This window comes from Corapipo altera, unplaced genomic scaffold, assembly GCF_003945725.1.
Source record: "Corapipo altera isolate COAL_440 unplaced genomic scaffold, ASM394572v1 53, whole genome shotgun sequence".
Classification (NCBI taxonomy): Eukaryota; Metazoa; Chordata; class Aves; order Passeriformes; family Pipridae; genus Corapipo; species Corapipo altera.
In genome coordinates this window covers 3706889-3727812 of record NW_020884900.1, presented here as the reverse complement: position 1 = coordinate 3727812, position 20924 = coordinate 3706889, and the positions used below count along the sequence as shown (strand labels likewise).

General features: G+C 41.7%; 1 protein-coding gene across 1 annotated transcript in view; it reads left to right on the top strand.

Moving 5' to 3' along the window:
• Positions 1 to 247: 247 nt before the first annotated feature.
• CDHR1 (cadherin related family member 1) overlaps positions 248 to 20924 on the top strand; it is a 43318-nt gene continuing 22641 nt past the window's right edge. The window contains exons 1-9 of the mRNA XM_027649529.1: positions 248 to 427; positions 1211 to 1306; positions 9528 to 9673; positions 10542 to 10592; positions 11901 to 11990; positions 12474 to 12560; positions 14254 to 14370; positions 15975 to 16118; positions 18537 to 18615. Of these exons, the coding sequence (XP_027505330.1) occupies positions 331 to 427; positions 1211 to 1306; positions 9528 to 9673; positions 10542 to 10592; positions 11901 to 11990; positions 12474 to 12560; positions 14254 to 14370; positions 15975 to 16118; positions 18537 to 18615 (907 nt within the window). The 5' untranslated portion in view covers positions 248 to 330. The remainder of the gene's footprint in view (positions 428 to 1210; positions 1307 to 9527; positions 9674 to 10541; positions 10593 to 11900; positions 11991 to 12473; positions 12561 to 14253; positions 14371 to 15974; positions 16119 to 18536; positions 18616 to 20924) is intronic.

The window sequence follows — 20924 nt, the reverse complement described above, 5'->3', positions numbered from 1 at the left end:
ACAGAGTTTAGAAAGAAAACAAATTTCTACTTTACCTTCTCCCTGACTTCTGTGTTTGGTCAGCACAAATACAGTACTAACAGCAGAACCTATGAGAGTTACACTGATTCCTCCAAATCTTGTCTCAGAGATGAGTCCCACAGCTCCCTGCAAAGTAATTGGTCTAATTAGGTGGTAGGAAGGAGCTTCTTTAAATTCCTCAGAAATTAAGACGTGTCATCCGCTTAACATCTTAGCATCTGTTACTGCCGCTTGTACATTTCTGCACTACATCAGTCTGAAGGACACTTTCCTGGACATTTCAGAGAGAAAAAAAACAACCAAGCCCTTATGACAGAGAAGAAATTGGCTCTTTTTTTCAGTGGGATGAAGCATGTAAGGCATTTCAACCCCTCCTTATTTCTCAGTTTGGTGCATGTTTGCCTGGGTGAGTACAATAATCAGTTTGTTAAGTAAAAATATAGGAGAATACAAACATAACCTTAAATCCTGTAGTAATCCTTACCGATGTGGTAACCTTGTCCTGAAATATTTTCCTTGGCAACTGATCCCTGTGCAAATGTTACCCTCTGTGTTTATATATTTGGAGTTTTGTTTCAAATGGGCTATTTTGAATCTCTAACAGACAGTCAGTAGAATGACAACTAATTTGTTGTTTCTTGTTTTTTTTTTTTTTTAACTTTGCTGTTGTCTGGCAGCAAGTAAGTAACTGTTTAATTATGGCTAATTGCTCATGCAATAGTAAGCATAATTTTAAGACAGAATGTGCTTAGAACACTGGGTAAGAATAGTGGCTAAGGTACCAAAGCACTGGAGAGTTTCAGACTTGTATGTATAGAGTAGGGGAGAGGTGTGCAGTCGTAACAAGCTGAAAAGGTTCATTTTTCAGTGAAGCTGTCTGGAAGTGGTTGAGACTTTTTAGAGAGATCTTGCTACTTGTTTTATTTCTGTTTGTTTGGGGTGTTTTTAACATATGCTCTCGATTTCCTGCTATGTGAATACTGGCACAGTGGCATGTAGAAGTAATTTTATTAAAAATATCCATACAGATAAGTTCTGAGAGTCCATTGCAGCAACTGGGTGTGTTACGCACTCATAGTATTCCCAAAACAGCTCATGTTTACTGAGGGTCAAGTAATTAACTGAGTCAGCCAAATAACTGCCACCTATAAAATGCTTTTCTTTGGCTTCTGTTTTGTTTTAATTGCAGTTCAGGCAAATTATGCCCCCTATTTCTTTGATAATGGAGCCAGAAGCACGAATGGGAACATGGCACTTCTCAGCCTTTCAGAGGACACACCTGTTGGTCAGTATTAAAATTAGTATGTTTAAACTGTGAAACTGGAGTTGCTTGCTCTTATGATTAACATATATATTTTGTTGTAGATTGTTGTTATAATCTGTGATCCTACATGGTTTTCTCTCTAGATTCTAATTAGCCTCAATTTAAAATGACATTTTTGAATTGTAGTTGCAATTTAAAACATGAATTTTAGCTCCCCTTTTTTGGTCCACCAATCTATTCATAGCTTCACAGCACAGACCTTTGTGGTCAGAAATAAATTCATGGTGGTGAGAGGCTTCTTACCAATCCTGTAAATGCTTACAGAAGAAAGCCTAGTTGCTGATAATTTTATCAGCCTTGATAAAAGCAATCTGTACACTGAAAAGTAAGAGCCACGATTTTCTTTGAAGAGTTATCAAATTTTTCATGTTTACAGTAAAAATGGTAGAAAATGTTTCCACTTGCAGTGAAAATTGCTTTGTCTAAACAACTGATGGTTTTTAAAAAGGTTTAGTTTTGTTTTAGAGAAAATTCAAAAATTGATACAGCTTTCAGATTTCAGCAGTTTGATGCAGGTCTATCCTCTTTAAACCATAGTTGCATTAAGAAAAAACATGAACAAAAGGTGATTTATAATCCCTGTTTTGCATGGGAGAAGAATAATTTCCTAACATCTAAAAAATTACGGGTAAAATATTTTACAATGGTGAACACCACATTTTCTTCAAACTTTGCATTGAGGCTTTGTTTAGAATTTTCTACTGTTTGTTTGGAGCTTTTACAGGCTAAATCAGAAAAATATTTAGTTATTGCAAAGTGAGTACCAGAGGACCCCTTTACTAGCTGCCTCATGCATAGAGGAGAGAGATGGCTCCATAGGGAGTGCTCCCAGGGCTTAGGCAGCTTGGGGAGGTGAGGATGAAGGAGGGATCAGAGGGCACAGCCTCCTGTGGAAGGCTGACACTGCCACCCACACCTTTCTAAACAAAACCAAGGTCACTCACTGCTTTGGGTAGCAGCTGCCTGGGTTTGCTCAAAGTCTCCATTTCTGACCCAGTGGTGTTAATGCCAGACAAGAACCGTGCTGGGCCTTCTACAGCATGGGGAGAGGGTGATTGGGAATTCTCCTTTACCTGCTCAGCTTGAGAAGAGGAGGGAGAGAAGGCAGCATGTAGCATAAAAGTGACACATCTTGCTGATGAACTTAAAAAGAGCTTGCTTATGATGCAACAGGAATTTGCTATTGCTTATTCAGGCTCAAGTGGAAACCTCAGCTGAAGGCCAACAGTAATGTAGTGGCATTTGTAAGAGCCAAAGGCAGACCAAGGAGCTGCATTTTTTTGCTGTATTTCTGCCTGGATTCACATGGAAACTACACTTGCTCAATCTTGGCAATCCCTACAGTTCCGCTGATTTCTGGAGTAAGATTAGCCAGTGGAATCACTTGTCTAAGCATAGCTGAGGCTTGTAATGCCAGACAGCCACAAAATAGGACCCCAGCTCAGTTTGTTTGGGGTGGTGCTTGCCAACTCCACCACTGAAACCGCAGGCAGTGCAACTTGCTTGCCATCAAACTCCCACTCCCTGATGTGGTGCCAGCTCACAGACATTTACAGAGCATCAGCCTCTCCCTGCCACCACTGGGAGCCTTCAGCCACCTGCATGGGGATGGGGAGCTAAAGATGGCACAGAGCCACAACACAGTCAAAATGTCCTTCCTGTCAGGACTGCAGCACCACATAGTCTCTCAGATGACAGCGTTCCCTGCAGCAGCCAAGTACAGCACTAATTTCCACCCACTGCTTCTGACTGGGAGCTCCAGCAGCCAAAAAAGGAGAGGGTGCATGCCTCGATAGAAAACAGCAGTGTGAGAGATCAGAGCTGTGTTAGTGCTCCTGTAACTAGCCAGAGTAAGAATAATGAAGAATACCTGATGGGCTTCTGTATGTGCTTTTGTAACGTTAGCAACTAGACTGGGTATATAGACGTCCCTGAAGAGTTTGTGCTTTGGTTGCAGCAGTGATAAAGCTCAAGCTGCTCTGTCTTCAGTCCTGCTGTGCATCATGCCTGCTGGCTTCATCCAGAATGTGTTTACATGTGTTTAAATTGGCTGGCTTGTACTTCTAATTTGACGTATAAGTGTGCTTTAAAAAACAAGAGAGAAGCAGCTTCTTGCCAAAAGCTCCAAAGGGCCTGTAGAAACCCTTGGAAAAGGGAGATAAGGCCTTACTTTTGAGAAGTTCAAGTGTGGTTGCTTTGCCACACAGCTGCCAGTGCTTCTTTGGGCTAATTCCCAGAACACCTTGCCAAACAGCTATGAGTACTGCAAAGTCGTCTCTTTTGAAAGCATTTTTTGATATTCCATGGGAGTGTGGTTGCTTGGGGTTTGCTTAATGCAAACTTGCTGATACCTGCTGCCCATGCCAGCACAGCCACTCCTCGGGAATCCTTTGGCAGAGAAGCTCCCAGAGGAGGGCACAAATGGAACTGAAACTTTGGTGCTGCAGTACTGAGTGTGCATTCAGCTTTGTACAGGGCAAGAGTCCAGTGTTCACATGAGACCACAGCCAGCTTTGTGCCAGGGCTCAGGGAGGGCTCACACATTGCCCCTGCTAAATGTCTACCAGGCTGGCCCTTTTCTGTGGCCCCAGTGAAGGGTATTGCACTGAAGAGGAGGCTGTTGTTCTTCAGCACTCTGCCTCAATCTCTTCCAGAAGGAGAAGGAATCTGGGCTCCCATGTCTATGTGTAGTCCCAGGCATCCACACTCCAGGAGTCATCTTTCATTTTGAGCAGGATGATCAGTGACAAAACAGGGGAATTAAAACTTCCATATGTTTGATTCTGGATGGCTTCACTCGGGCTTATGTTCTGCAAAAATGGGCAGGTTGTTATTAGGTCTTCCCTGTCCTTACATAAAAATTGGAGTTATGGGCAGGATGCTTTTCTTGGCAGCAGCTAGTGTCTGATCTGAGCAATGAGCAATGCCATGGACAGTAGCTTTAATGAACCTCCAGAAATTTTACAGTCTTTGGTCCTGCTGACATTGCAAGCAGTTGGCAAAGTGGTATGTGTTAGTTATATTCCCAGGCATCTGTAGGCAAGGGACATGCAACATTTTGGAACACTGAAAGGAGATAATGGATTCTCTGTGTGACTGTAGAAAAAGAAATTGCAGTGCTGTAGCTGCATGGACACATCAAATTCATTACCATGCTCATATCATCCCTAACTTGACCTTCTTTTCCCTTGATACTTTAAATAGTATCAACTATTTACAGAGAGTTGATATTTGTCTACCAAGTTGCATACATTGTACCATGTTATCATAAAACCAGCAAATACTAGTTCTGTGTGAATGCTTGAAAGTATCTGCAGATTTCCAGGTGCTATTTATTGCTGCAGAGCATGAGATCCCTTAAGGTAAGAAGGGCCAGGACAGCAGCCCCTTTCAGTGCCAGACTTAAGAATTGGAAAAGTTCTGAACTGCAATAGCAGTTGTAGTTTGTGGCTGTTTGGCAGGGCAGGTGGGTAATTAGCTCTTTGTGGAGAGTTGCCTGTGTACATGCAAAATGCGTGTGCTCCTAATTAAAGTCTTAAGCCATGAGTGGGATGCTATTTCAGGTTGTTTGTTTCATCTTACCTCTTAATCCCTGTAAGACCTCATTGTGGGGACAGAGTGGGGTTGGGAACAGCTGCAGGGCAGGGGATTGAAGCATACTCAGAAGACCTAAGTTCATTACTCTCTCAAAGCCCAACCATCATCAGTGCTCTGGAGATTTCTGCATGCCTCTTATCCTTGAATTTTCCTTTCTGTTTTTACCCTTGCCCCCAAAATGAGCACTGCCCCACCCCCCCCCCCCCCCCCCATTAAAAGCCAGTTTGCAGTGGCAATTCTTTGATCAAAGCTACAGCTGCCAGCCACCTATCACTGGCTGACTGACCCCCTCAGTTCCATCCATCCTTCAAACTTACCCTGTTCCTACATGCTCCTGATCTCATTTCTTCACGTCAGTCACAGCTCACTGTGTAGAGGTCCCCTTGTCCAATCTGCCATTCCTTCCTTGTTTTTATCGCCCTGATCCACTCCTAGGAAATCTGGGAGGCTACCAGAACAGAAGTGTTAGACACAGCCTGCCTTCTGCACCAGTGCAGCAAAGCAAGCAGTGCACAGAGCGAGGCCCCCCACAAAGCTGAGCACTGCACAGAGATGTGATGAGGACTTGCAGGTGTTACAGCCTCTGATTTTGTTTTAAGTCTTCTGAGAGAAACTGCAGATACATCAGAAAATTGCCCTCAGATGACTTCTTGGAGTTGGTTGCTGTGGGTGCTGCAGGGACAATTTGTTGTTGTCTGTAGGGTGAAGTTTCAGGCCCCAGGCTGAGTGTTTGCTTCAATATCCCCTCTCCCCATGGCAGGCCCTTGCAGCTGCAAGGCTTGTTTCAGCTGCTGCTGTACCAGCTGTGGCTTTTGAGCTGCTGATCCTGGCCATGTCCCTGCTTTGCCAGCCAGCTGGCTCACCAGGGTGCAGGGAGGGAGCAGGAGTTGCCTGGGTATGCTCCAGAAGGAGCAGTAGCTGGCAGTGAATGAGAAAGGAGACATTTTTGAAGTACCCATAGTGTGTGGTCCATGTCCTCCAGGAACCTGTGCTCCTCTTTGCTTGGGATGAGCTTGAAGTGTAAAATAGCCATCTGTAGGCTTTGTGTTAACTGTCCACTTCCTTTCCTGATAGGGAAATGACCCTTGGCTAGGGCAGGTGGAGAGCAGGCATGTGACCCCAGGCAAGATGGTATTTGTTGTGACATTGGGAACAGAGGTATCCTGTCCTGGGAACATGACCATGGATATCCTCTCAGCATCTTGTTAACAGATGTCAGCTGTGGTAGCAAGGACAACGGCAGGACTAAGCATGAGTCCAAAATGTGCTTGGCTTGTTTAATTGATGGGGGGGGGATTTGATTGCTGAGTGTTGCACAGCAAGAGAGGGAGAGTGTGTATTCAGTGAGAGGGTAAAACCAGCCCCAGAGCTTGTGGGCAGAGGCTGGCTGTGATTAAATTTGAGTCAGAATTGCAGTAAAATGGAGCAATGGCATTATGGGACAGCCATCTAGCCCAAGTGGCAGGAGCAGAGAGCAAATGACTTTTTAAGATGGAATAGGAAGACAGAGTGAAAGCCTGGCATTGCTCCTGGGAAGCAGCCATAGCAGGAAGCAGTGAGTAGCTCCCCAGGACTCCCCTCTCTCAGCCTGCTGCACCATCCCCTAGGTACTCAGACCATCCTGCTCTTCCAGCTGGGGCCCTTACATGGCATTTGCCATATCCCCAATAAAGACTCTTCTGTTCCCATATGTTTCTGACAGGGAGAGGCTGTTTACATGGTTAGATTTTATCTGTCTTTTTCATTTATTTCCTTTTCAGCAAGTAGAGGCAGCACACTGAGAAGAGATTTTTAATTGGCATTAACACTGTGCTGAGAAGTGTTCCCGGGGGTGTTAATGATATGGAGAGTACTGTGCAGTGAAATTACAAATTGGAAAAAATAAGGAATTATAATGAGTTAGAAATAAATTTTGATCTACAATGAAAAGGCACACAAGTGTTCTGTACTATGGAAAATGAAGTATCAGCTTTAGCTAAAAAGCAAATGGTCCAGTTTAAAGATCAATGATGTCCTTCATTACTTGCTAAAAAACCTCAGTAATCTCAGTCTGTATCAATATTAATGTTTTTTCTCACATTTAACAGCAAGAAAAATCCTGTCTTGCTTATAAGACAATTCATAGAAAATGTAGGAAAGAAAACTGTGAGATTGGAAGAACAAACCCTGGTTCAAATGTGTTCGCATAAACTTTCAGTCTATTTTTCTCCCGCCCTGCAATCCCTGAGGAATGGTCTACAGTTGATGTACTGCCAGAATGGGTATTTCAGGGCAGCCACAGCACTAGACTTCACTCACAGGCTCCAAGAGACCTCAGATGTGACGTCCATCCTGGTTTTCCACTGCACAGCGAGCAGTGGTCAGCAGCTACCACAGACAACTGTGTGAGCTAGAAACAGGCAGGATAGGCAGAGGTATGTAGAATGAAAGGCACAGGAAAAGCTAATAAGAAGGGTAGAAAGGTAAGTAAGAAGTAGAAACAATTAATGACCAAAAAAGGCTGCAGAAAAGCAGTGTATTGATAACAGTGTCACTCAGGTGCTGACAGTTGGACAACTGAATTCTCCCTTCGGCTCCAGCTGAGATATTAAAATAAAGCTTTTGGAAAACAAGAATAAATGAGTCAATGCTGGTGTTGCAGAACCTTCAGAAGTCTTCAAATATCTGTCTCTTATGTAGGCAGCAATATCAGGAGGCAGGTGTCCTTTCAGGACACTATTTTAAATTAGCCCCAGTTTATTCCTCTCTTTGCATTTCCTTGTACTTACACAGTTCAGCTGTCGAAGTCAGAGAAGCCTCATCATACTGCTCATTGTGTTTCCCTAATAATTTTCAGAGATCACACTTAGAGTGTGTTGTTATTTTCTACTCTGTTTTGTGGGAAAAGTGAAAGAAAAATGTAGAAAGTGTTTTGTAGTTTTGTGAACTTCTTTTGCAAGTCTTGACTATTTGTTGGCCGGCTGAACCAGCTCGTAACAGGGTCTGTTGTTTGTGCTCCTGTGGGCTCACTGATTTTTGCGATGTGAACATTTTTCTATGCAAAGTTGCCCAAATATTGCCCTGGTAATTATCGTAAGAGGGTTTGCTCGTAAGTGAGAACAGATTCCACATGGCTTGGCATAATCTCTTGCTATGCCAAGAAGACAGCCATGTTTTCTAAATATCACCACTCATTCCTGGATGTTGCATGTCCATTAAGCACTGAGCAGCTTCACAGTTTGCATGCCAAGGAATAAGCAAATGAGATCTGAAAGGTTGCCTTGCAAAACTGAAGAAACATTTGAGAAGCTGACCTGTGAGTGCTATGGGCACGACATCAGCCAAAGCCCTAGAGTTAAACAGAAGCTTGTGGATCAGGTCAGGGGAAAACCTCACTGCCACTGCAGAGAGGAGACGAGAAAAAGATTGTGATTTTTGAGTATAGAATTAAAAATCTCTGAAACTCAGGGCCAGAGCAGTTTAAAACTGGAGTCTTCTGGGTTCCCTTTAAAGTGTTCCTCCTTAGCTTTATGCCGATTTTCTTAGCAGGGATCTTTCCATCATATATTTGATTTGCATGTATGAACAAAACCCACTACTAACCAGTGAGTCACTTGGCTACAGTATTTCCAGTGCAGAGGACTTTGTTAGATGTAAAGCACAGTTTCTGTGCTTAACCTCTACCACTTGAATATCTCAGGTAATTTACCCAGGGCACAGTGGGTTGGAAGGAAACAACAGTGGTTTATATTTCAGGTTTAGTTAACTGGTATTTGTAAAGTGCTTGAAGATATTTGAATGAAGGTATTAATGCACAGGAGGATGACAGACACAGAATTTAAAAAAAAAAAAAAATACTAATAAACACCCTTACCATGTTTTGAAAACATGAGTGTTATAATTCCCCCAGAAATAGAAATAGAAATAACAATCTCTACCCCCAGGTTGTGAAGGAAGTACATTGATGAGTTGAAATTTTTTTTCATTGGTATGAGCATGAGTGGGTGTGTCAAGTAGAGAATTTAATAAGAGAAAGCTAATGAGGGGGAGTGAAGTAGGAAAGAAGAGTTTTGCATCTATTAGTTCTGAAAGTGGGAAAGTCTGAAAATGTCCTTGCACCTCCTGAGTTCAAGAGCTTGGGTCAAGTCCTGCAGGAGCACTCCCTTCATTTGCCAGATTCTCTGCCTGCTAGTTTGCAGTTCTCTTGTTCCCACAGAGCAGAGATCTGTGATGGCCTTTTGGTACTGCTGAGATTGTCACCCAGTTGTACAACAGCATCACATTGGCTCACTTAGGCCAAGAGTTAGTCAAGAGCTTGTCACCTATTTAAACACTTCATTGTGAGCAGTATTATGTAGGTTCAGTTCCACAGGAAAGGGTCTGAAGGGACAGAAGCCAGTACTCATAAATTTGATTTAACCAGTTGGCTAAAAGGTGGTCATCAGGACTATTGAACTGTCTGCTTATCCATACTTCCCAGTAGGCAGATTTGATTCGCAAAATTTTTGCCTACCATGGGGTAGATAAATTCCTAAGGAGCAGACTAGTGAAATATTCACTGACTGAAGTAACCACAGGGAAATGCTGTTGAATGTCAATTTTTCAGGTACCCATGTATACACTCTGAATGGAACTGATCCAGAAGGGGATCCCGTGACATATGACCTGACCTATGAAGCTGGATCAAGACGCTACTTTTCTGTTGACAAGAACCTTGGAAATGTTACGCTGATCGAGGAGCTTGACCGAGAGGTACAGTCAAAAGGCACCACTCTAGGTTTTTGTAGAGTCTTCCTCAGTTTAATTTGATCTGTGGCTTTGAGAGACAATGCCAGCTTATTTCCCCTGAATCATGTAATATACTTTGCAATTCTAAGACATGATACTTCACTCATCCCATAGTTTTCTAGTTGACTTGTACCACTAACACTGCTATCAAATTTTTTAGCCGCTGTCTGTCCAGCTGTTGTCAAAAGAGTAGTTTATTCTTTATTTCTATCTTCTCCCACCCACACCCCATCAAGAGCTTAGGGGCAGTTACAATCCTCAAATCCTCAGACAGAGGACTTTCCTGTCATTTGGAGGAAGTAGAGATTTGTGTAAGGAGTGTTCCAGGACAATTCTCTAGTTCATCACAGCCCTTTAATCTATGTAACCATGTGGGTTAAAGATGTTCCCAGCAATAGTGGCCTAAAGGCAGCCTTATTCTGGGAACACAGGCATTGAATCCTTCATATCTCCTTCACAGAGAAAGGTACACAGTACTTGGTAAACCCTTCAAAATACTGCATGCTGAGACAGAAAAATTTTGAACCAACCATGCCTTTTTAAGGGAATGTTTCTTGGAAAAGATGAAAGATTTTCATTAGCACTTTACAGAACAACAGGGATTCCCAGATCTGTTGTGTGACAACAGGTCACGTTCTGGGACAGTAGCCACGGAAAGTCCAAGGAGGCCACAGGTGGAGCTTCTGAGGGGTCTTCCTAGCCTGTACTGTGATTGCTTTGTGGGATTAGTTGCTACTATCATCTACTTGCCTAGACGCATTTAAATCTGCAGTCCCTTTTACAATCAGGGCAAACACCATCTCTCTAACCGAGGAACTTTCTTGATTTACAGAAGGAAGATGAGATTGAAGTTATTGTCAGTATTTCAGATGGCCTGAGTACAGTAAGTATTTATGCTGTAGCTTGTCAAACTCTCTGTCCCCACATACCTCCTCTTATTAAATTACCTTGCAGGGACTATTTCATTTTATCAGAAAACATAATCTCATTATAGTTTTACTTCCTGTTCCAAGAGCCACTGAACTCACAGTAACTCAAGTGTCCCTCCATCTCCTTGCTCAGCTGTTTGAGGACAATTACAATGTGGTGTGAGCTGAAAGATGAACTGAGTGGCCTGCAGAATTACTGCAGAATTGCAACATCTTCCTGTGAGGTCTCACTGCCACTGCAGTAGGATTCATGCCTAAGAAAGATCTGTAGGCCTTTTGGAGAAATGCATGACATTATAGGAACTAGTGCTGGGGACCCAAGAACTGACTGTCCCTCCACCTCCACAGTGTTTCTCTAGCATGACATTAAGAAGATTTGCTTAGGCTAAGGTGGTGGGAGTTTTCTTGTCTGCTGCTGGATAAAGCTTTGATCATGTCTAATCATTAGGGACTTATCTGAGGCATTGCACAAGCATCCATTCCTACTTCCACAAATTTTTTGGCATTTTCAATTTGTGGACTGATGCTGTTACAGTCAGGATAGTAGTCTGCCAATAGGAGGACATGGGCTTCATTACTAGAGGTGCCACAAAAGCAGGATCTTCTTATTATCCATAAGACTGGATAACTTTAGAACCCCTCCTCATCTCAAACAAATTAATTGAGATTACTGCGAGAAATGTTTGGGAGGTGCCAGCATTTTACAGGCAAAACTGCCCTGGCAACCTCGGTAAATAGGAAATAATGGAATTGCATCCACATGTCTACTTGCAAATAACTAGGGATCTTTGTTGGTCAAATACATTTGCTTCTGAATTTTTACAGGAAAAACATATGTTTTGTTTAAAATGGATTGTTACATATTAGTAGCATGTATTTGTACATCCAGATTATGCATGTACTTAACCTAATATCATGATATCAAACAAGGTACAAATGAATGCTCTTAGCTTTCAAGTATCAACTTTTACAGTCATTTATGTATACCATAAAATGTGTCATGGTATCTTGAATGCCATAAAGAAATAAAAAAAACTTGAAAATCAGACCCAATCTGTAATTTATAAAATACTCTGAGGCTTATTCTTTAGTTTGGAGGTATTTTCTGTATTCTTTTACATGTACTCAGTCTTGGTAGTGCACAGATGTTCTATTGCAACACAGTTTGTCACTGCCTTTGACTACAGCTTAGCAGGCAAATAAATGGGTACATGTTGAAAAACAGCTTGAGTCATAAATGTGTTCTTTATATTCTACTCCAGGTTTCTGAAAAAGTCAGGATCCTTGTAATGGATGCTAATGATGAGAGCCCAGAGTTCATCAATACACCTTACATAGTCGGAGTCCCAGAGGTTGGTGAAGTTCCTTTGTATAATGGAAGTGTATTTCTATAGGATGTAAAGAGGGGCTAGTATGTTTTCAGCAAAACAACAAGATGTGCAGGACTAACTTGCATTCTTTTGGTTTAGGGTTAGAGTAGATATTTAATATTCACTTCAAACTTAGGGAATAAGTCTGTAGGTACTTAAGGTGTACTGGTTTTGGAGTAAGGTCTAAGATATGAGTCACTGAGAAATTTTAGAGTGGACTACAATGAGAATAGGACACACTCTGTCTTAGATAAGATTTTCTGTTATTTTTATTCCACAAAGTATTTCTTCCTTCTACTTCTCCACCTCTTCCCTCTTTCCTTTCTGCTCTTTGTTTCCCTCAGTGCTCTTACGTTCTTTCTACCATCACACTCTTTTTCTGCCTCCTTGCATGCTCATTTTTCACTTCTTCTAACTCATCTTGTTTTCTACTTCTGTGTCACTGGTAACTCTTTCTGGTCACAGAACACTCCCTCCAGCAGCAGTATCTTTAAGATTGAGGCAATAGACAAAGACACGGGTTCTGGAGGAAGTATCACCTACTTCTTGCAGGTAAGGTATTGTCTGTACCTTCAAAAATCTTATTTACTGAGATCTCAGAAAGCAGATTAAAAACGGATTTTGAGGGTGGGGCCTGTTCTAGTGCTTATTGGACCAATTTTGTCCTGTGCATAAGAAAACATGCATTGACAAAACGTATGTGGTTTGACTCCAAGCAGCCAAGGGCAGTCCAACAGGCAGGAGGGGGAGCTGGAGTTGCCACCGACACTCCTGTGCTTGCCAGCAGGACTCCTCATGGCAGGGCCCCTCCTTTGGAGTGACAAAGAGAGCAAGATCAGCTAGTAATTTTGTATGCTTAGGGGATTTCTAAAGCATGAAATGGCTTCCTTTAGAAAGCAAAACACACTGGAAACCCAAATATGCCCTTTAGTGTAGCAGTCTGGTGCATAATTGATACCTGGATCCCAGTGTGAAATATGAGGTACTAAGTATTCTCACTGACAAAGCTGGGACTGCTTGACACCAGCTTTAAGTCATTGCCCACTGCTGAAGAATTGAAAGAGCTCTGTATTTAAAGCTGAATTTTTGTATTACAGATCTGAATTCCAAAAGGGCAACTTTTTGCATTATAGCCTTAATATTCCTTCTTCCTACAAGCTTCAATCAAATTAGCTGCAGTTCCCCTTATTCAAGAGTCAACAAAAAAAAACCCACAAAAAACCACAACAACAAACCCAAAGTAAATTTGTTTTAATATTTAATTTGGACACAAATACAGAAGTAAGTTAGAAGATATTTACATAGCACTAAAGCTAATCCTGTTAAGAGCTTGGGTATACTGTGAAAGGACACCTTGAGTACCTTGTTGAAATTTAGCTTTGATTTCACAAATTATGATCCATTTAAAATACAGTCTGTGCAGGATTCAGTTTCGCATAGAGCTTTTTCCAGTGGGCTGATAGACTACGAACCAAGGAACAGCAATTTCAAACTTCCATGTCTAGTTCACATATTTGTGTGGTGAAAAGGATACTAAATATGTGTATTTGTTGAAAAAAACATCTTTTGGTGCAGTCTCTGAGAATTCTCAAGTTGCACAGAAAAAAACCTCTCCCCAAGTTTGGTGTGGGTGGGTGGTGTCTACCGAAATGGCCAAGATTATCTGACAGTGGCCACTATGTATATATACCGGAAGAGTATGGATGTCTCCAGTTCAGAAGAAAAGAGGGAGGTATTTTTTAGGCCTCTTTGAATATCAGATGTCTTTTAGACTTTGCTTGTATATCGCAAAAAACCACCAAACCACCACTATATTGACAATAATCTATACATGCAACCCTTCTGCTTTTTTTTTTAATATTATAGAACTTTGAAACACTAAGGGGGTAACACCTTTTGTTCTTCTTCCTTTTCCCCTCATCTTTTTTTCTGTTCAGCCTCCTTACCTCTCTCCATGCAATGAACTCCATTAACCAAAGTTTAAAATTTCAAAGTGAAATACTAAAAGATTAAAAATATCTAGATTTGAGGTAATTGATTTATTCTGAATAATGAGAGACTCGTGGTCGGTTCATGAATTGTTCATAAACACACAGAGGTGAAATTCATCAAATACATTATTCACCCAAACCATATCATTATTCTAGTCTTCTCCCTTAGCAGATGAAATAAAAGATAAATCCCTATGGCAATCTTATTTCCATACCTGTAATCTCTTGCCATTTCTTCTTTCCTTTTCTTCTAGAACATCCACGCTAACAAGTTTACTATAGACCGTCACAGTGGAGTGCTGCGCATCAAAACAGGGGTCACCCTGGACTATGAGAAATCAAGAACGCATTTTGTTGTCGTCGTAGCCAAGGTATAAGGCTTTTATCTGAAACTAGAGGAGGGTGGGGTGTTGTGTTTGAGTAGGACTGATTAGTTCAAATACAAGTGTTGTACACTGAGGCAGCAGAGTTACTCCCTCTGCAACCCCTGGAGGTGTGGGGGGTAACATGGAAAAGTGAGGGAGGTAACTGGTGTCTGCTGCTGAACAATGTCTGGAGGATTTGGGATTGGGTTTCCCACATATCATTCATGTCATCTGTGTTTTGAGAGTCACCTAGAAGTGAGGGGTTGGTGTGAGCAGCCCTGGCTTCAAGAAGCAGCCCTGGCTTCAAGAAGCAGCAGGCTTTGAGTGCAGGCAAATGCTCAGGCTCCCTCATGCTCCCAGGGCACAGCCCCACCATCACAAGGACAAACTCCCAGCAGGCAGACGGTGCAGGTCACAATCATTACCCACAGTAAGACACAGGGCACAGCTGGACTCAGCACAGCACAAATTATGGACTTCTTTTCTGGAAATATCTGTGGGTGTTTCTTTCTTTAACTTCTCTTTTACCTCATGGCAGCAGTTTATTCAAATACTGCTGCACATCCCCCCTTGCCACTGTCATTCCCAGCAGTGCTGTGCCTGTGACAGAGGATTCATAATAGGCATTAAAAGTTTATAGATTATGAAGTAAAGTCTTTCAGGATCCTATGGGGACCTGTCACACAGATAGAATCACATGGGTTCAAAGAGGACAATTTTACTGTTACTTACAAGTTTCTCATACTTTATGAAAAATGTATGAACCTTTTTATGTATTTATTTAGCCAAGGTTTGTTTGAGGAGAAGTAACAAGATTTGCCTTAAATGCTGCCTTTGGGGCAGTAAGGAGGAAAAAAAGGAGCGTATCTTTTCCAAAAAATGGAATTTTTAGAATTGGTGCAGCAGACATGTTGAACAACTCTCGCTCTCACACACCAGCATTACCACTGACCTCCGCCTGGTGCTCTGAGACTGAGGGTGTTACAAGCTTCTGAAATTGCGAGTCATCTTCCTAATTGGCTCTGCTGTATCAATCATGCAGAGTTGACTGTAGCCAAGTCCCCACAGACTGTTTATACACTGTGACTGTCTCACAGTTCTTGGCTGCACAGCTCCTCTGTTCTTTCACTTTATCATGTAAGAATCTCTAAGAGACTTTGAGCATGTGCACTGTTTATTTCCCCCTAGAAGTGCACTACCTTGCTACTGTGCATTGTCCTGTGTTTATGACAAGACAATATATGGGATGAAAAGCTGTAGACCTTAGTCGCTAACTTTTAGTGTCGGTTTCTAGCATTCTTTTTTTCCCATCAAAAAATTTGAATTCCCTATCCCCTGTTTTGTTAATAAAATATCATGGATGACTGTATATTTTGGCCCAACCACTTTTAATATAAGAAATTACTTATGAGACACTGCAAACTGTCTCCCTAATCAGAGAAGGAGCAGGACAAAGAGGAAAGAGAAGGGAATGCGGCAGCACAGATTAATTGATGTGTTGAGAGAAAGATTCCTGGAACTGTGCTTCTGAAGGGTCATGAGGTCCATGCAATACCATAAGCTGATTTGCAGACATTTGCAGAGGCACCTGATGATGACTTCTCTTCTAGGATGGTGGTGGGAAGCTCAGGGGAGACAACAAAGTGTTTTCAGCCACAACAACAGTTACTATCAATGTGGAGGATGTTCAGGACACTCCTCCCATGTTCATCGGGACTCCCTACTATGGATATGTCTATGAGGATACGCTCGCAGTAAGTGCTGGTTTTCATCTGTGGGAGAACAAGTGTAGCCTTTCCCATCTCAGTCAGGATGGCCCTATGGTTTCTAGCACAGGTTTTATTGGAAATGGTACCTTAACTCTGATTTGACTCCTGGGTGAAATGAGCTGACCAAATCTCAGACTTGTTCTTATTTACATCTATTGTGAATTTGCCATGCAAGGTTTCCCTTTGCTCTCATTAATGTCAGAAAGGATTCTACCCATTTATGTTGGTCTAAGCCCAGACAGCAACTAAGAGCTCTTCCATAGCTCAGACCTCCAGAGGCACTTGACTGAAGGCTTAAGCAGGTTGCCAGTTACCTCACCTGAACACATCATGCTAGAAGCCTTCATGTGTTGTGTGGTCTCACAGTGCTCATATTTTCTGTCTGTGATCACTCTGGTACCAACAATTGGTTATGTAAGATGTGGGGAGAATTTATGACCAAATACCCCAGACTCTCTATGTTGTCCCATGGGCATCACCTGGGGAGAAGCAACCCTGACACCTCCAAAATGCAGGATGCTTTCTGATCAGTGATGGTTGGCTAGGCAGAACAGGCCAGGAAGTCCTCCTAGGCCTAAAACTCACCAGATTATCAAGCAAGCAAGGATATACTTAGGAGAACCAGTTACAACTGGGGACTTTAAGCCACATGTTATGCTTGGAGCTGCAAACTAATGAGTTTTCTCTGTATCTAAGCAGTGATATGATGCTATGTATGGATCAGCTTTTGCCCTGATACATAAGATTTAATTAAAATTTCCCTCATACATAGGACAAGAAACAATATCTACCCATGAAATTACCCAACATTAGGCTATTGATCTGTTTAACGATGTGATTGCACACTGTTCAGCTGATCTTCCCTTGAGTTTCAGGAATGATCATGGCTTTACTTTCTGTCCTCAGCTCCAATGTATACTGCAGTCCTTGCTTGACTATATACTGCATTTCACTGCAGAGGCTGTTACATTTCAGCAGGGCGGAGGAGTAATGCTTGTGTACTTTGCAGGTGTTTAGAATCAATGATATTATGTATATCGATTTATTCTGCATAGTTACATATAGATCTTGAAATAACTATCAGGTGCACACAGGAGTTAGTGTTTACTGTGGAAATGGGAGTCAATAAATGTTAATTACATCCAGCTTGAGCTCATAACTTACACCATTATGATATAATGATGGGAGCACGAATCAGTCCTTCCCAGTGTGGGTTTTGCTATTAGAATGAACTCCACAGAGAGAAAGGCAATAGCTGATTTTAGTGGTGTTTGCACATTTGGTGTTAATTTTGTAAACTTGCTTCTTTTCTCCTTGGTGGAGTTGTCAGGATTTACAAGTACTCTGTCACCTTCAAAGGAATTGCACTGTATTTTGCCCAGTAGGCAGATTTTATTGCTGCTTCCAGCATAAATGATAATAAATACAGTTCTGTATTTCCAGTTGGTCTAACAAAACCTTGCTCTCGTTTGAAAAATTCACTCAAGGGTTGTCATGAAAATGTTCCTTGTTGCCATTTGTGATTAACTGACAGTTACTTCAGTGTCCCCTGTTTTTGCAGCCCCAAACAGTAACACTTTAGTTCACAGGCCTGAATTGCACAGCTCATTGCCAGTTGGGTGAGCATTTTAGTGTAACAGTCATCATCACTCTGAGCTGATAGGAATAGTCATATGAGCAAACAGTCCCCAGTACACAAGTTCTGTACGTATGGCCCATGGCCACATTACTTGCATGGAGAGAATGGCAATGAAGGTTTAAGGGCAGTTAAATCACCATCATTTTCATCACAATTTTATGCCCTAAATGTTCTGTGGTCCAAGTTGCTTTGTGATCTCTGTTTACTTTTGCTGCCTGTTTGAACTTAATTAAGTAGAACCAAAGTGACCTGATGACTCCTTGGCAGCTGCTGTGTCTCAGCAGACTGTGTGGCCACAGGGCACACAGTGATGCAGGAGCCTACAGAGTAGGGACCAGAGTGAATCTTGGTATTGACTCAAACTAAACCTTGGGTTTCAGATGGGTTACTCCAAATCCCCTGTCCAAGTCTGTGGCTCAAGTCAGGTGTCCCTGGCTGTGGCTTCCGACTGCTCCTGCGACCAACCAGCCCTGTGGCCACATGGGGTCTGCAGCTGTTTCACAGCTGGAGTAGTCACTGGAAACAACTTAAACTGTTGATGTAGGAACAAGGCAGAGTTAGTCGAAGAAACAGCATTCTGCAAAGCCAAGCACTTGGGTGGGAATCAATGGCCCTTTTTGCGTTCCCCATACAGCACAAGCACCCACTCTGCCCCCAGCATCTCACTGCAGAAAGACTTACAGAAGTTCAGTTTATTAATATGCAATTGCAATTTCACTGCTCTGTTCTCGGCACACAGACTCTGATCTCCCATTTCTCCCCAGGGCTCTGAGGTCCTTACTGTCGTTGCTCTTGATGGAGACAGAGGAAAGCCTAACAGTATTCATTACTGCATCGTGAACGGTGAGTAGACTTGTCATGTATGAAATTTGAAGGGCACTCAAAACTAGATCTGACATTAAATTAGAATAGGATATGCTAGAGCTTAATAAAAGTGAGACAAAGTCTCATGAAATAATGTCAGGTACCTCAAACAACTCCACGGCCCTGTCTACCAGAGAATAGCTAAGATACAATTCAGCGACTTTTAATATCTGTTTCACAGAACTGTGCTTGGAGCTGTTAATGTTGCTGATTTGTTAGGCATCAGTAGCCTGCTTGTCATTTCAGAAAGCATAAAGGGAGATGTATTCACTGCTACTGAGCATCTCTATCATTTAATCTGGGAAGAGAGAGACCTTACTGAGAGATCCAGACATGGAATTTAGAGGCACATTTTTATTAATACTGTGATTAAAGTGGCTAAACAATGAAGCCTCTGATTTCTTGGAAGAAATTATATTTGCTGTTGAAGCAACACTGGCATACACTGCAGTGGGAGAAAACAGTGTTATCAGAAGATTAATGCTTTCCATCAGCTATTCTGAAAGTGTCTGTCGCATGTCTTTTAATAGCATAAATGTGAAACTTAGCTGAATTGATGATTCATTAGCTGGTGAAGTCAACAACTTAGCTCAACTAAATTCCAGGCTACAACTTCAGTTTTGTTTGCTCCCTCTTCCTCCAAAACAAGACTTCCATTAGCAACTGGGCACCCCAGTTCCCAAGTGTGAGGAATCCCAGAACTTCGTAAGAGAAATCTGAGGTGTAGTTGCAGAGCTATGGAGTGTTTCACTGTGTTACATGACCTAAACAGACGGGTCTAGAGAGAACAGAGAGGGTTGTGACCAAGTTTTTGTGTTGGTGTGAGATGGGACCCATGCTGAGGTTTCTCTTTAATGGAAAGGAATAGATAGGTAAAAGGAGGGTAGAAACACTGAGAAAGAAAAGGTTGCAGATTGCAGAAGGCAGTAGATAGAAAATGAGAAGAAGTTAAAAGAAAGGTATAAAATGAGCAGCAAAAACAAACAAGTAGGATGAAAATATGATAAACAAGGGGGAAATTAATTAAGGAGAATAAATGAAGGCGTAAAAAATGGAAAAAGTCAAAGGAAAATAAGATTAATGTGAAGAGATATTAGATTTCCAAGGAAAATAGAAAAGGACCAAAAGGTTTTTCTGGGATAACAAAAAGGTAAGTATTAAAGAAAGAGTGGAAAACGAAGATGGAAGGGGATGATAGATAAGTAGCAGAAAATACGACTTGATGGGGAGCTGGCTTTCCTTATGCACATTAATGAAGGAATTTTTTTTGTGCAAAATGGAAAAGAAGGAAAGGGAATATGTCTTTAGTACACAAAAAGTTGAAGAAGAGAACAAAAGATCTCAACAGGTTTCTAGCCCTGCACCTCAGACACTGGCATTATTTGTTACAAGCCATTATTCCAATGTCTGCAGGCCGGGTTGTCAAAGGGCAAGAAAATACTAACAGCAAATAGGAAATTATTTGTTCTTAATAAGCATTTCATGTCCAGGGAGTGTGGGATAATAATGCTCCTTTCCTCTGAACATGCTGTACGAAGGAACACATATAGTGCTACATACTCCAAGTTACCCGTTTCCCTGAGATACCTAGACAATAACATGAAGTATGGTGGCTTGAAACCACTATTGACTTAAGCTTCTTCTCAGTCAGAATATGCTTTCCAGTCCAATGTGTCTTAATAATTGGCCACTGTATGAGTCGATATCTGTTCAATGTAGTGTCTAGTGTGCTTTAATGAAGTTACAGTTATTGCAGGTATTAGCAAAAACAGGATACTATTGGATGATTTAAAAATCAGCATTGGAATTAAGACTGAGAAAAAGAAAAATGACTGAGCCTTCAGGTCATCATCCTTTGTTTCTGAAGTCTTGATCTCCTTCATTTGAAGGGATTTCCTCCTTTTTGCTTGGGGTTTACCCAGATACTCCAAAACCCCCTTTTGCTTCAGGACAGCCTTGCAACAGGTTGAGAGGTTTTTTTAACAACTAAATGTTTAAGACCAGAAAATGCTTCTCCAGAGATGCTGTCTGCAGAAAGAATAACTGTGTTTCTTTGAGACAGATTGTCAGACTTCTCACCTTAGCTGATATTAGTGAGAGAAATGTTCTTGTTTCTCAGAGACTTAATTATGCATTTACTAATTATAATGACAAATGTCTATTTTTGTCTGAACCAGCATACAAAAAAAGACAGGATAATAGAAATAAATAAAAAATTTTCATGCCTGGTTGCTGAGACTTGAAGGGGGGAACCTTACCAGGGTGGGGAGAGGAAAGTGATGACAGCT